General features: G+C 31.5%; 1 protein-coding gene across 1 annotated transcript; it reads left to right on the plus strand.

Moving 5' to 3' along the window:
- Positions 1-5523: 5523 nt before the first annotated feature.
- Positions 5524-6563, plus strand: LOC122595412. Its single transcript, XM_043767764.1, has 2 exons — positions 5524-5895; positions 6279-6563. The coding sequence occupies exons 1-2, from the start codon at positions 5524-5526 to the stop codon at positions 6561-6563; spliced, it is 657 nt and encodes a 218-aa protein (XP_043623699.1).
- The last annotated feature ends 11522 nt before the right edge of the window (positions 6564-18085 follow it).

The raw sequence follows: 18085 nt of genomic DNA on the forward strand, positions 1-18085 counted from the left end.
TGACCTTAAATATTTTTATTTATAATGTATAATATTTGATGAAAGTTAGATGAGTTGATAGAGGTTTTGATATGTTTTCATTGAGTATAACTTATCAAATATTATATAATGCAATAAAAAATATTTGTAGTCAAAGATACAAAAGAAAGACTTTGACAAAATAAAAGTAGACACTTTTAATGGGATGGAGGGAGTATATTTTAAACCATGAAAAGGTAAAACTGAAAATTAATAATGTTGTAACACCCTGTATCTACAATATTGTATTATATATACGTATATATATATAATGTCTGATTTAGTCAAATTATCAACGGCAGTGTTTAGAAGGCCGAGTTTAGCTTTGGTGAGTGACAACTTTGAGAACATCAACTTTTAACATTGATCTGCAATTTTGGAGCATGTAATGATAGAGAAGTTGCACTCTATTAAACAAAATAAAATAAATTATCGAAATTAATGATATATAATTTAGCTTGTAAATATGCGTGATTATTGTGATTAATTTTATAAAAGAATTTGAAAAAAAAATATAACGTTTTTATATACAACTATATCATCAATGTACTGTACATTCACCCAAACAAAAAAAAAACAATTTTCCAACCTATTTTTTTTTCCTATTCTATTAAAAATCAAAGCAACTTAAAAATTTTGTTCTACCAATAGAGAGGTTTATCTCAAGACTATTGTTTCCAACCAAGTGATGTACTTTTTTAGAAGAGACTTATGACAACAAAGTCAACGTTTGTATGTATTCTTTATTTATTAATATTATGTAGAAACAAAATTACAAATATACCCTTAAAAAAGTTTACATTGTACAAAAATTGGAGTCGGACTCCATCCATGGTTATATTTCATAAATTTTGTAAAGTTATTATAGAATTAAATCTAAACTTAATACTAATGCGTTGTCTATAATGGATTCTAACTTGGCAATTCAAAATATTTAGGACATATTATTTTTCTTTATATCAATTGATAAAGATCACAATTTCATCATTTTTTTTTTGTGGAAGGGGTAAGGGAGGGGGGGGGGGGGGGGGCAAACTCGCAAAATGAAATGTAATGGATCTACTGGAAGACAATTATCAGGGTAAAAAGTGGGTGGTTTAGGTTTTGGTGGTCTAGATATTCTTAATTTAGCATTGATATGTACAAATTGATATATAAAATATGGTTCAAAATCTGAATTACATTAGGTTTAAAATCATCAATGTGATTCATGGTTTTGAGAGTTTGCGTTCCTGAGCTGACCCAAACAAGCTGACCTACCAAGCTGATTAGAACCCAAACTGACCCAAACCCAAGCTGACCAGAACCCAGGCTGACCAAGCTTCAGAAAAGTTTGATTTATTTACCAAAATGCCATCGCGCATTTTTTTTTCCATTTTGACACATGTCGTGTTCTGATTGGCCTATAAGACCTTCTCTCTCTTCTCTCTTCTCTCTTAAGACACCTTCTTCCAGGATCTCTACCCTAATAAAGCATATCATATTTTTATATTTTATATATGCTACTGAAGTGGTAATTATATTATGAAATGAGCTGAGCATTTGCTATAAAAGATAAGGTAACCAATACTATACGATTATGGACGACGGTAAGATCATTATCATGAGCATATATTATATACACAAAGTTAGACACCAATGCATGTGAAGACACGAAGGAGTTAATAAGAACTAAAGATGCCAAAAAGCGATAAATGTGATATATAAGCTATAAGTCTTAAGTTTGAAACGATTATGCAATTAAAAAAGTAATGTAAATTACCCTAAGAATGTAAGATAAGAATGTAAACACGTTTAACCATATGTATAATTAATTAAACAGTGAATACATGGTCGGTTTACAAAGAAGAAGAAAAGAAAATATTGTTAAGTTTTTGACACACACAAAAACTTAACAAGTATACAAGAGAGAAAAACACACTAAGTGCAAAGCAGAATGAAAACCAACAAAACTGCGGCTAGGTCAAGTGATTTTTTATACAGGCAGAGATGAGAATCACATGACAACCCAATAGATGTTGACACATGAAGGTTGTCAACCATCTATTGGTGGATAAGTCAGATTTGCAGATTTCTTTTTTCTTCATCTTGTTTCTTTCCTAAAACGACATGAAAGAGAAACTTTTAGTACCAAAACGGTACAAGGTCACATCGCTCCATCTTGATCTTGCAACACGTGTCCTTGGGACCAGCCTTCTTATCTTCATATTCCCGCCCATATTTGACTTACAAAATATGGCGGTGAATCATTGAACTTATCCTTTAACTCGAAGATAATTGTGGTTGCTGAGAGCTCGCTGACAAAGTCGCTTGCTGAGTCTCTCAACGAATTCATGACTCAACAATCTCCCCCTATTCACTGAGGAGACTTAGCGAGTATGAGTTGCTTGAAGTAATCAGAATAACAAGTAGAATGAGGGAATGCTGATATTATTTATTTGACAAACAACTTTACAACAACTAGCATTAAGAAGAATTACAAGACTTATTTACTGCCACTAACATTCTTCCTTCGCCTCAATGAATGCTTTATCCTTTTATCTTTCAGGCTTCAGCAATTCTTGATCCATCAGCTTGATGAACTCATGATTGTTGGAGGACTTGATACAATACTTTCTTATTTTTGCAAGAAACCCAGAGGGAGCAATTCCAATTTCATTGGTCTTGAAGAAGAGTTCATGACCATGGACATTGCAAAAACAGAAACCTCCTAGCTTCTCATCATATGCACCATCAAAATGGAGCTCATGTTCAATGTCTGACTTGGGAACAACTCTGAGAATGCTGGGGAGCTGAGAAGTTGCTTGACCAGAAACTGTCCTCTTGATACAATTTCTTTGTTGCTGAGGAGGAGGATGAGAATATGGATGTCTGGTAGAGGTGAGCAGTGAATCTTGAACCTTGACTTTTTGCTCCATTTTTCGAGTCTGCTTTATCTGATCACCAGCCATTTTGATCAGTGGTTCATAGATAGTGGCCTTTTTGTCCTTAACAAGCTTGTATATCTCTATCTATTCTGTTGGCCCAAGTGTATCATTTGTAACATTTTTCAGTGTGTACAACTTGGGCACTCCTTTCCTTTGCAAGACAAGGTTCATGCCTTGTTGGGTAAGAGTTACCTTGACTGACAAGATTTCCTATTTTCTTTGCCTTGTTTCCCTTGATTTGAGGTAGAGCTTTTTTCCTTTTTCAGTGTTCCTCTTTCTTTTTTAAGACTTCCAAACCACCAGATTTCTGAGCCAACCTTTTGACTTCATCATCAGCGTCCTTTAATTCTTCTCCAGCAATATGCTCACTTATAAAATTTCGAGAGAGCTCCTTTTCTCTCTTTTTCTTTTTCATCTCCTCCTGAAGCAAAACTTCTTCAGGAGTAAGTTCAGCAGTTGTTTTTGATGATGTTGTCTTGGAAAAAGCTCCAAACATCAGCTTTTCTTGTTGTTCTGTTGCTGAAGTGGGAACTTTAGGTGGCTTGCTTTGAGTAGCCACTGCTGCTTTTCCTTTATCAGCATATTTCTTAACTAGAGTAGCATGGAACTCAGCAGTTAGCTTGAAGGAAGAAACATTAATGGGTCTCACTGGCACTCTTTCAGGCTTGAAGGAAGAAACATTAATGGGTCTCACTGGCACTCTTTCAGCAGATGGAGTATAAAATCTTTCAGCGAACACCTTTTCAACATTTGCTGGCAAATCCTTAGTGGCTTTAGCTAGGGAAGCTTCAAGTTCAGCAGATGGAGTATAAAATGTTGTGGCAACTGCTGGAACATTCTCAGCAGCTGCTGATTCAACAATCTTTTCAGTTTTCTCCCCCTCAACATTTGCTGCCGGTTCATCAACCATCTCAGCATCTTCAGTTTCAACTTGGGGAGCCACATTAACATTCTGTGTTGCTGGGCCCTCCTTCTCAGTTTTCTCCCCTTGGAAGCAGCTGAGGAACTAGCTACTTCCACCTTCTCTTTGTTGAGGAGGCCTAGCATTTCAACCATTATTCCTTTAAGAGTACCAACTTCTTCTTCAAGTCTCTTTGTACGATTTAGAGATTCTTGTAGCAGTGTCTTATCAGCAGAGACTTGAGAAGAAGTCGATGAAAAGTATTGAGTTTTTAAAGAGGAGATTTCGCTGGTGAGGGTAGTGAGAAAATTATTTTGTTGTTTGGAGAAGGAAGAGACAGTGTGTTCAAGTTTATGAAGTTGAGCAGTGAAGAGAATGTTGGACTGAGAGAGTTGTTGGAGAGAGGATAGGAGTCCAGGCACTTCAGTGACCATCGCTGAGTGGACTTCATCTTTTAGCTTGTCCGGTGAGGCAGAAATTTGAGAGTTGGAAGTGCTGACTCTCTTCATGCTTTGGTCCAGCAAGGTTTGGTTCCTTTTAAGAATATTTTCATGAAACTTGTTTTGATAATGATGTTCTTTGATTATACCAAAAACCTTGTCTTTCAGCTCCACCATTTCATCAATCATCTCATCATTTACAACAACCAACTTTTGAAAGTGATCATGAGCACCAACATTTAGCTCAACTATCTTGTCCACAAGCCAAGCATACAAGTAACCATGTGTATTGCCTTGGCTTTGGCAGATTTGCACTCTCCTCAACAGTTCGTGCGACTGGCAAGTTTCAACATAATCAAGTCCAGGCACTCTGACAACAGTAAAGGCAGTTTGGAGATCTTCATCAGCAGAAGGAACTTTTAGTGCCTTTAAAGAAACAGGATACCTAGCACAGGGAACCCTGAAAAAGTCTGGATGATGCAATGGTGGCACTTCCGTGATTATTTCATCATCAACCTCTTCCACTTCAACATAAATTGCAAGCTTGATTATTTGAAGATGACAGAATTTCACTCTACGCTGAAGCTCAGCATCATTCAATTCAGGCACATACTTTCCAAAATGGCCAACTTGTTCATGGGCAGTTGTGAGCCTTGGAGAGTAGCTTGGTGGAGGAGGCATATCGCCCAACGACTATGTGATATCCTCAAATTCAGTGGGAGGAGAGGTAATCAACATATAACCCAAGTCTTCAGCCAAGAAACCACTAACATTTGCCTCTTCTTCACTTTCCTCATAAACAGCGAGTTTGATTTCAGCATCATCAACTTGAAGGTCAAACTCACTGCCCAATTTATCATCACTTACAACAGTTTCTTCCAGAACATTGGTCTCGGTCCTTGCACTAACAGTTTCTGAGACATTTGCAATAATAATGGGGGTAAGGGAACCTGGTGCCTCAGTCTGAGTGTGTTGCTCGACCAAGACATCACTGGCCGTAGAATTTGTTGATAGCATCACCTGTGATCTGGCTGCTGTCAACGACTCAGAAGGTAATTGAGAAGAAGAGGAAGTATTTGGGGGTGGAGTTGGACTTAGACCTCTAGTGGGATGGGGTGACCCAATATCTTCACCAACCTCGCCTAAAGAAGTTTGAGGTGGCTGCTCGTTGTTCCCTTTTATCTCGTCAACAGCCTGTTGGGAGGCTGCTGATGGGGTGGCTTGGGTACTAATGTTCATGGGCACTGAGGACTACCTAACCTTAGGTTTGCCCTTTGGTACACTCCGCTTACGTTTTGGGACGTCAGCGGAGGGTGAAGATTGTAAAGTTTTAGTTGAGGATGCTGCCTTGGATCTTTTGGTCTTTTTGGAGGCTTTGGAGGTCGCTGGGGGGTTTACCAACGAACCAGCCTCAGAAGGCATTGGGGCATCCACAGCGACCGTATCAGCCACTTCATCAGAAAAAAGTGCTGCCTCCCGGTCGCTGTCTTTGGGGTATAAAGAAGAGTTTAGAGAGAAGAGTACCTCTTTTATGTGTGCAGTGAGGCGTGCAACCAAGTGTTCAGCTGGATGCTTTTATATATTGTTTCCCACCCTCGCTATTGGAATTGTAGAAGCTTTGGGCAGCACATACTCATCACCCTCGCTATTTGTGTAATCTATGTTATTCTTACAATTTTAATTAAATAAACTGGATGATGTGAGTTTTGCTCTTTTTTTTTATAATGATAATAGTTCACATCATTCACGTTATTATATACATGGTGCCTATAAATTCATCAATTCATGTTTCAATCCAATTAGATTATTTTTTAAAGTCCTGGAATTTATGTGAATTTAGTTGTTGCGAGTAAAGGATTTATTCAAGTTAGTTAGCCAAATTTTATGCTAATTTAATTAGTTACCCATTCTAAAAGGATTGTGTAATTTGAAACTGTATTAATTTCTAACAATTGTGAAACAAGAAAAAAACATCTTCATACTTGCATATAGCCTTTTGGTGACTATCATGATGCCTCTGTCGTCGCTCTTTGGTCTCTTTGCTCCGGCGCTGTCATCCCAAGTGTGGCTGGGATGGAACATTATGATCCGACTATGGCATACTCAATTCAGTCACCGGGTCTAAAAGGAAACCATCCAGACATAGTAGTAGACACCCTATCGGTCCATGGATTGCGTGTGGTGCACCCCATAAAGGTTTTCTATTTCTACAATGAGCTTCATGCGTACCTTGCTTCATGTGGAGTTTATGGAGTTAAAGTTGATATTCAAATATAATCGAATGTCTCTAAGCACTAAGCAGGTCATGGTGGCAGAGTTTCTCTTACACGAGGCTACATCAGGGGCTCTTGAAGCTTCGATTTCAAAGAACATCAAATATAATGTGTACATTAACATTTGTTGATAATCTGTCAATTTTGAGAAGTTATTTGGATAAGCAGTCATGGAGATGTGGGTAGACTTTGAGTTGAAGATGAAGGGAAATATGGCAGCTAGAATAGCTAGGAGTTCCAAGTTAAACGTTTAAAATATTTATTTGTCTAAATATTCTCATTAATCAATTGCTTTTTTCTATCATTATTTTAAACTGCAAAATTGTGTGTACAAGTTGAGTGAAGCGGAGCTATTAAGAGCATTGGCAGTGCTCCTCTACTTAAAGACGCTTGAATTCATGTTACATGACAGAATGCTAATGAGAAACTGGGGTACAAGTGTTTTGATATATTGTAACAACGTTATGTGTTTGAGTAGCTTATAGCTCTAAATGATCTACCATATAGTGTAATTGTAATTTTATGATAATTCTTTTAAATGGCATGTCGCTGAAGTTTCAAAGATGCAAGAAAAAGTTAGAAAGGAGAAGAAAATTCAGATGTCATTATGGAACTTGAAGTAACATACTCGATTACAAGATTTGAAAGTCGACATGACAACATTCGGAAATGAAGCTGCATAAGCAATGTTTGCCATCCAAGTCAACTTGGGCCGTTAAATTTGTAACTTACAAATTTTGAGTTAGTAACATATTCTAATGATTTGAATGAAAGTGACTATTTTACTTGGATCGATAAGCTTGGGTATGATGATGTTTTACATAAAAGTTGTAATTAATTTATGTGTAATTGTATATAGAAAGTTATATTTATATTTTTTTAATTATGCCCGTCCGGGTTGATTAGCTAATATTATAAAAAAAATATATCAAATACACATGCATTAAAATATAAATGTGTATTTTTATGATGACGATGACATTGCTAATAAATAAATAAAAAATTTAGATTGGCAAGATATTTCATATTTGGTCCTTGTTGATTTACTCCGTTCCATAATTACTATTAGTGGTACATAGAATATTATTATTATTATTTACGGTACGTGATTTAGAGGGGGATTTTTTTGTCTAAATATATAAAATATAAGTATTTTAATTGTTATTAATAAAAGATGAAATAATTAAATATGATCCAATGATTTAAAATTAAAGATGAAATCTATCTAATGGTTCATATTTTTATATGAATGAATTTGGTACCTTGTTATATATATATTGGTAGATTAACAATGATATCATTAATTTTCATTTTGATCAAATCGAGATATGATTAGTTAATAAGCTATTAGGTCAGTTGTTTTTTAAGTATATATAAAGATAAAGATTAAGATTTGGATTATAAACTTTTATGTTTTCATATAATTATGTAAAGATCATAGAATTTATGTATGCATTGGTTTTCCTGCGTATTATAAGGCTTGATATTTTAGTACTATGAATTTGCTTGAATAATTGATGAAAGACATTGCTTCATATACGTTTGCTAACGCATTTATTTGTTTAGGTAATTATTCGTTTACATGAGAAGGTGAAATCTGAGATGATTCATTGATAGCTAAACCGTTAACATGGTTAATGATAAAGAGGTATGTTTAAGGTTGCAGAAGTCGGTAATCGTTCCCAGGGTGGCCGACAAGTGAGTTGGGAGTACTCGGGTGTATACGGTGAGTACTCGGGGGTTAAAGTGGCCATGTCGGAGAGTACTCGGAGTAATCGGTCGACTCGACACCCTACCTTGTAGCGAGTACTCGGAGATTACTCGGATCGACTCGGTGAGTTTTACAACAGTGGGTATGTTCTTACTTAAATGAATTATATAATCTATTTAATTGATTATGATATAGTGACTATATCGTATTACTATTATCTTAGTTTAATGTTATAAAAACTAGCTAAGCAACCCGGGTTCAACCCGGGCATTGTAATCAAAATTTTAAAACCAAAAAAATGTAAAAGAATGTATGTAATTTTTATTATCAATATATATATATTATAACTTGATATGAAGATAGTGAATCGATTAACACAATGATACGTAAAATAAGAGTACCTGTTGCGTTAACAAAGTATAAAAAGACATTTTATAATATTTTATAGAAAAAATTAATATTTATTTGTTTCAAATAAAAGATTAGGAATTTTAAATAAGCATTAAGTGAAAAAAAAAAAATTTTTCTTAAAGATGACATCATAAATGAAAGAAAAAACTTTTTAAAAAATGTGTGATCATGACACATCATAATCTTTCTAAAAATACTTTTGAAAAACAATCTTTTTTTATTATATATAAAGATGTTGCTATCTTTATATCAAATTATAATGTATCGACAACACATTACATACATATTTTTATATACTTTCTTGTTTTAACTTTTTAATTAAACGGTCCGGGTTGAATCAGGTTCATTATCTAGTTAAAATACCAAGTCAAACATTTATAATTTCATGGTATATATTTTAACATGTAAACAAAAATATTAGAGCTATTTGACTTGGTGAAATTTGAAATTAACTTGATTAAACTTAAATTAGTCTTAAATTATATGTTATAGATATAATAGTTTCAGTTGATATATGTATAACATAAAGTCAAAATTTACAAATTAGTTTTATAGATAAATTTTACTCTTTTGAAACCTTTTCTAAATATATATATATATATATATATATTTTGATTATCATACACTAATATATCTAAATAAGCAAATATATATTTTGTTTAAAATATAAAATAAAAAAACTAATGTTGTGTTTGATCAATCTTAAAGTCAATGTGAATCATCATTTTGATCTAAACGTTGTAACTAAAAATTGAAATTCATCTAATGATCATTTTGTATTCTAATAAATAATTTAATTCTCTCTTATATAAAAATGATGTCATCTTTCACTTAAGTTTGAGTTAAGTCGATTTTAAGCTTTTTATATTATGGATTGTATGAACTATTTTATTCAAAACCATCTTTTCACCTATCATTCGAAATTTGTGTGAAAAGTTAATTGTGATATAATTAAAAAAATTCAAATTTAAGTTTTAAATTATTTTTATGAGATTAATCTACAATTTTTTAAATTCTTTATTTTTTTAAGGATTATATTTTCTTAACCCGAACCTCAAAAGAATTTTCATTATGATTCATAGCCATAATCGCTTATTCATTTTGATTTCTTACTTATCCATGGTTTATTTGTTTTCTTCAACTTTTTTTTTTTTGATATATTTAGTCTTTTTATATTATCTTATAATAAATTGAAGTACATAAATTATGTGAATTTCTATACAAATAAATTCTATTTAATAGTTACAATATTGAAAAACTTTACCATTTAAACAAAAACTGTATAAAGATAAAATAAAATACAAATGACAATAATAGATTTAAAAGAAATAATGCATGATAATGATTATTATAGATTAATAAGAATTAGCGCATGAATATACATTAAAAAATAATTATTATTATTTTATCCTTTTTTGTAATATATATTTTGTCTAAACTAAAAAATAGAATGGCTAATGTTGTGTTTGACCAATTATAAAGTTAATTAATACAATCAATCTCTTATCTTTAAGAATATTTTGATACTCATTTAGATCAGTTACATTTACATCAGCTACAAATACATCAACCTACACCCCTCACACTGCCACCATCACCAATAGTTGTGACATCACCACCCGTCGCTGACACCACCAGACCGTCATCACAATCATCACTGCTACATTACGCATGTGCCGTGCTTTAAAAATGGAGAGTCATCTAATGGTCATTGTTTTTCCATTGTATGAGTATAATTTAAGACTCTCTTATATAAAGATGATGACATTTTTTACTTAAGTTTGAGTTAAGCCGATTTTAAGCATTTCATATCTATGAATTATATGAATTATTTTATTCAAACCCTCTCTTATTTATTATCATTCAAAATTTTATAATTTTTTAGTACCTTTTTTTTATTATTATTTTAGTATAGTTTACGACACATAGTTTACTTAAGTTTATATTAAAAGAAGTATTTTATTGATTATTATTTTGTAAAACTTTACCGTTTGAATAATATATGGATAAAGATAAAATGTAATAAAACAAAACACAAATGATAATAATAGAATGAAAAGAAATAATACATGATAATGATAATAATATGTTGAAAAAAATAGTTTTTTTTTCATGAATATACATTAAAAATAGTTATTATTATTAGTTTATCCACTTTAAAGTTTGAATAGTATATTTCTAAATTGAATTACATGTAAGATTTTTGTTTTGTTTTTTTATTTTTTACTTCTACTTCTAAATTACATATATGTCTGAAAACCAGAACTCTCAAATAATCCCTATTAATCCACCCTCATAAATGCGAGAATTTGTTTATTTGTCCATTGTTAGTTAAATAGCTCTTATTTAAATTTAAATTAAATGTTATTTTTATGTATACTCATATCACTAAATCATGATATTTTTAATTGTCAATCTTTTTAGCATAATCCTTATAAAATATTTGTTAGGTTGGTAAAACTGTTTATGTAGCTAAAGTAAAGCCAAATTATTTATCATTTATTTTTATATAACTTATGTGACATTCATTTTCTTTTACAAGTAAGATTTCTACTATGTAACGTTTTATTGTTAAAACAAATTCTTTTAAATTGCTATATGTGTAATATAAAATTTGAAAATATTTAGTAATCAAGTTTCTATAATATTTTCTAATAGATTTATTACATTATAGTTTTTAATGGTCTATAAGTATTAAAATACCAAATATTATCTACTAATTATAAGTTCTAGATTTAATTATTACTCCTTCCATCCCAATTATATGTCCAAATTTGAATTGCTGAGTTTTTCTTTTCTAATTTTGATCGTAAGTATTTTTGTTTGTATAATATAATACCTAATGAAAGTTATATATATGAAAAAACATCTAAAGTTCAATCTAATTTTGATCTAAGGGTTGCAATTTAAAATTTGGACTCATCTAACGGTCTTTGTTTTTCTATAAAAGAATTTAGTACATATATATCTTTGTTTCTCTATAAAAGAATTTAGTATATATATATATATTGGTAGATTAATTACCAATTAAAATGTTCAAATTCATTTAGATAACATTTGATTATGTTGTTAATTTATTAAATTGAAAACTTATTACTTGTCAAATCTTTTAATTAATTTACTTATTAACTATAAGCTTTTCCTAATGAACCTAGAGATTGATATATTGTATAAAAACATAACGATAACATCTACATTTTATGTTCAACATTATTCGGGTACAGATTTAAAAATAATATATGGTTTTGAAAATTCGTTCATATTAAAGTTACTCACTACTCAATAATTTATAACATCTACTCAATAGTTTATAAGTAATGTTCATATTGGTCGACAGATATTTGGTCAACAATTGACCTAATATCTATTGACTGACCAAATATCTGTTGACTAATTACAACTCTCAAATTCTCAAAGTTAATTAAATCAACACATATTTAAATTAATTTATAGCTTTTATTTAAATCTTAATCTTAATCTTGACATTTGGCTGATTTTTATTTTTCTCATTTAAAAGAATAACAAAACCATAATGACAATAATGAGTGAAGGTTAGTTTAGCTATTCATTGACCAATCAAAACAGTTAGATTTTATTAAATTATGACTTACTTATGTTAAAACTGATATAAATTAATTTACAAATTAAAATTCCTAGTAAATAAATCTTCTTAATTTTTAAAATTTTTTAAAGTGATTATTATCTTACGTGCAATATTTGTTTGAAATGTTATTAGCATTATAAGCAAAAGTCAATGACCACTTTTATATAATTTCATAGTTTTTAGTTTAATAACTATTTAGATATAGTTTTATCAACTAATAATAATCATATGTTTAATTATGACCATAACATAATGTTATTATAAATATCATTGTTTCTCCAAACAAATTATTTTTTCATACGAACACTTTTTTAGATAATTTGTGTTTTTTACAAACGTAATAACTAAATAGTCACTTTAAAACGTAATCACAAACACTCTCTTGAAAGCCGTAATCAAAGTCTTCAATTTTTATTATACATACATATATTGTTAGATAGATTATAATCTTAATCTTAATCTTAATATATACTATAAAACAGTTGAACTAATAACTTATTAACCAATCAAATTAGTCAATTTTATATTCTGGTAAAAACTAAATAAATATTTAAAAGTAAACAAAGATAAAATAAATAAAAAAAACCCTCATTAAATTACTAAATTGTTAATTAAAAAACAATGAATAATATAATTTTGACAACTTTGTAATACCATCACAATCTTACGTTAAACAACATCTTTTAGCGAATCGAATCATCAATCAATATATAATTTATATTATATTATATGTTATATGGCATATTACACTAATTTAGAAGGGTATATTTTGACAAATCATATAAAGTATAAGTATTAATATTGTTATTAATGAAAGATGAAATAATTAAATTTGATTTAATGGTTTTAAATCAAAGTCATCTAAGGGTTGCTATTTGTTTAGGAATGAATTTAGGACCTTGTTATATATATATATATATATATATATTGGTAGATTGATAACTTTTTTTAAAACATTTTTAATTTCAAGTTTTAAACAAAAATAGTAACCAATCATGATATACATAAAATAAAATTAAGGTTAACTTTTATTTTGAAAAGACTTTAGTTAGGGAAATATTGACGGGTTATATTGATCGAAAACCATCGGCGGAGGGTCCCCTAGAGTTATTTATTCAAATTGATTTGAAAGAACTGACTAGTTCGATTTTTCAAAAGTATCTTTCATTGGTAAATTAACTAGAATTTTTTTTTCGAGCAAGCATTTTCAAATTTGAAGAAGGATAATGATAAATCAACCTAATTGGTGTGCCTAAAAATATGCCTAATAAGAAGATGATGCCATGTCGAAAAATCAGGGGACATGATTAGGAAAAAGAATTAGTGGAATCCACATATCAGATTCTTAAAGTTTTAGGTTGATTTTTAGACATACGACTTAGGTTGATTAATCATTTTCTTTTGAAGAATAAGGTTATATACATACATAGTCAATCCGTACATTGGGCATTAAAACTAGTGTATAAAATAAAAAGTTAACTTTTATTTTGGAAAGACTTTAGTTAGGAAAATATTGACTGGTTATATTGATCGAGAAAAAAAGTTATTTATTCAAATTGATTTAAAAGAATTGACTAGCTAGTTTGATTTTTCAAAAGTTTTTATTCAATGGTAAAGTAACTAGAAATTCTTTTTCGAGAAAGCCTTTTCAAATTTGAAGAATAAGGTTTGTCTTTTAATCGAATTATAAGCCAATTTAAATTACATTACTGTGCCCTTTACAAAATCATAAAATAAGGTGTGAATTAGTATGGGTGCATGTTATTGATGACTTTTAAAAAGTTTTCTTTTTTTAAATTTAAAATACTTCTTATTTGAACTCACATCTATATACGTTATTTAGCAGATATTATTAGTATTTTCATATTAGAGTGGTTAGTATGAACTAGAAGAAGCAACTTTTTAAGGTGTACGTTGCCAAAATTTCAAAGTGATGTGCGCATCAAAGTCGGAAATGTTAATCATGTATCCTTTCTACCTTAAAAGAAAAAAAAAACTAATGAATTTTGAACAATCAAAGCACGTCCACGAGCTTTTGTTAAGAAAAATGCCAAAATAATCAATTAGGAAGTCCATAATCTGGTCGTTGTTCAACGCGAGACGTAGTTCATTGAATCCCACTATTTTATCTTGGTCCAGCTTCAATAGCACGTCTTCAGGCCAAAAAGAAACTGAAACGATGGCTGAAACTTAGGCTAAAAGAAATTTGGCCATTAAATGTGAAATATGGGCCGAAATTGATTGTTTTAAGCTGATATCAAGCCAGTTCATGATAGGGAACCCATTTAGGTACTTTTTCAGATACATGCTGAGTCCGGGCAAAACGGTAAGCAAGACCAATTTGAATTGGATGAAAATCCATGTATCTCGGCAATTTCTACAAATAATATAGACGTTTGATCAAAAGAAATAACTATAGCCGGCTTAACTTTTTTGGTGGCTCTAAGCGAGACTAATTTGGGGGTCTTCTCTCTAAAGTCTTTAACAAAAACCGTTTCATATGTCTAAACCAACCTTTTAGCTCTCAAAAGTCAATCTTAATCACATCAAGTAATGTAAAAACTTCAATTTTTAGCTCCATATGACAAAAAAATAATTAGGCTTTTATATCGAACACCAAGATAAAACTTAGATTTGAATTATAAAAATACAAAAACATATATGAAAAAGGTACCCTTCCATTAAACACAAACATATGGGCATATGGCTTTATGAGATGAGCATAAAATCCTTTTGTTTTTTGCTCTTCGTTTAAGAATCTCAATAAATTATATTTTCTTTAGAATTATACTCAATTTAACAAATAAGAAAGTATAATAAAAATTAATTGCAAGAAAAAACTTAGCAAAAGTTATGTTGTGTATTATAGAAATAAATTCAAAACATTCTATTAGATTGAATTCAACATTAATTTTTGTACCAAAGTTGAGAATAAAGGTGCAAAAAAGTCGATCAATCTATTAAACTAAGATCCAAAATTTTCACTTTACCGGAGGTGATTTAAGCAAGGATTTAAGATGCATGTCAAGCACAATCCCAATTGTAGTTTGACAAATTATAAGCCCAAAACAAATGCAAAGGGCTAAAGGCTGAAACTAAGCCTAAAACCTGAAAATTTTAGGGGCTCTTATCATTTGTGGGCCTTAAACAGCCGCCTAGCCCATTAATACTATTGGGTTGGCTCTGTAGACAGGTTAATTAGGCTATATCAAACAGTATGGTTGGATTAGTGGTGAACATCTTAGTCTCTGGAGACAGAGGTCATGAGTTCTCTCCACATCCCATTCAAAGGTTTGAAGGTCTGTTCTACCATTAAAGTAGAAAAATGGAATCAGTCTTTCTTAGGTAGATGTAAGCTCATGAGGTATTGAGACTCAAAACCCGTTGAAAACTAAGCAGTTTTAAGGGTGTAAACTTTACACCTACCATTAACAATATCACTACACAATATATTTGGCATTGTAAATACTTTACTGATTATAATAATACGTAATTATATAGAGAAGGTAGTTAGAAAGCTCTTAGGATTGGCAATTTCAAGTAGTTAGACACGTGGATAAGTTTATCCTGTTGTATATATATATAACTGTTATTCCTTGTATATTCAGTTAATCAATTACACAAAGTATTCCCAAATATCTTTCTCCCCTTTTCTCTCAAATGTCTCATCTGTCTATATGGTATCAGAGCTCCGGTTAACCGGAATAACCAGCTCCGATCATCTTCCTCATTGAAATCTTCTCATATTCCGATCAATCACCACCGATTGAAATCATCTGTTTTCTCTTTACCGATCTCATAAACCATAAAATCACAAATTTTATCAATTTCTCCACTATTTCCCAATTATAAACTCTATTTTTCCTTAAAATTCAATCATATTTCAATTCGGCATCGGCGGTTACTAATACGTCATCAACAACCACTGATACGTCATCAACTACATCAACTGATTACAATTCGCCAAATCATGTCTTGTTTCTCCATCAAAATGATCATCCAGGTCTACTTTTGATCTCAAAGAAGCTTTCTGGTTCTGATAACTATGGCGTTTGGAAAAGATCACAGACGATTGCACTGAATGCAAAAAATAAATTGAAGATAGTCAATGGAAAGATCAAGAAACCTGACTTTCAACATGATGCTCATGCCTTATGGGACAGAAACAATGATATGATTATCTTCTGGATTCTCAACACAATTGATGATCAAATAGGTAATTCTCTAAACTATATCAATTCTGCTAATGTATTGTGGATAGAATTGCAATAACATTATTCTCAGCTTGATGGACACAGGGTTTATCAACTTGCAAATGACATGGTTAATCATAAACAAAGTAATTGTGTCATTGAGGTCTATTACCACAAACTTAAGGGTCTTTGGGATTAGTCTAATGCACTGGAAGCACCATTTACTTATTCTTGTCCATGTACTTGCACTAATGGTAAGGTTAACACTAAGAGGGAGAGTAAGAAAAGGCTAATTCAATTTCTTATGGGGCTAGATGAGTGTTATTCCAATGTTAGAGGCCAAATCCTCCTCATGAACCCACTGCCTACCACTACTAAGGCCTATGGAATGATTAGGCAAGAAGAAAAACAAATAGAGGGAATCTTGACCAAACCCGCACTGAATGTAGCCTTATCTACTCAATCTATGGTCTTCTTTGCTCAATCATTTACCCACAAACCTTAATCAAACTGCAACAAATATACCAAACCCTACACCACAGAAATCACAATAAGAAAGAGTCATTTTAAGAAAGGCATATTCTGTGGAGGATGTTCAAAAGAGGGACATACACAAGAAGAGTGTTATAGGATTTTTGGTTATCCAGTTGGCCATCCTCTTCATGGAAAATACAAACCTCCAAATCACCCACAAAAATCTGTCAACATGGCTATTCATCAACAATCCGCCTTTCAACCTACTCATGCTTCTACATAAAGCACAACAGCAGCTATCAACACTTTTCAGTCCACCAATACTCAGACAAATGTTGATGGAACCAATGCTCTCAACTCTGAACTAAAACTATATGCTAGAATGAACCAGCTGCAGAACCAACTCAATCAAGTTGTCCTTTTGATGCAAAATTCTCAAAGCCCTCAAACAAATCCTCCGGCTGGTACATACACCACCACTGCAGGTACACAAAGACTCATTGCCTCACACTTAACTGCTCAAAAATATGCACTAATTGCTTCTTTAGTTTCACACTTAAAAGACTCTTGGGTTGTTAATAGTGGTGCAACTGACCTTGTATCCATATCACTGGCTCTAATGCATAATATTCGTATATGCAATCCCCCAATCTATGTAACTCTTCCGGATGGCACTAATACTGAAGTTACTAGGTGTGGTTCAGTGACCATTAATCCCACCATTACTTTACAGGAAGTACTCTATATTCCCTCCTTCCATTACAACTTGCTATCTGTTAGCAAAGAAAGCAGTAACTTGAACTTATCTATTATATTCACTCCTCTATCTTGTTACTTCCAGGACCACCACCAGAGGATGGCACATGGCACCCTCTGTAATGGTCTTTACATCCTCAAACAAGAGCCCAAAATTCATCATTTTGTTCTCTCAACAAGAAAGGACGAATCCTACTTGTGGCATTCTAGGCTTGGTCACTCTTCTTTTTGTGTTTTATAACAAATTCAAAATCTTGCTCCTCTTGTAACTTGTAATGATTATGTGAATAAATGCAAGATATGTCCTTTGTCTAAGCATCATGCTTTACCTTTCACTACTAGTACATCTCATGCATCATCTTTATTTGATCTTGTTC

Source organism: Erigeron canadensis, chromosome 4 (assembly GCF_010389155.1).
Source record: "Erigeron canadensis isolate Cc75 chromosome 4, C_canadensis_v1, whole genome shotgun sequence".
In the NCBI taxonomy this organism is placed as follows: domain Eukaryota; kingdom Viridiplantae; phylum Streptophyta; class Magnoliopsida; order Asterales; family Asteraceae; genus Erigeron; species Erigeron canadensis.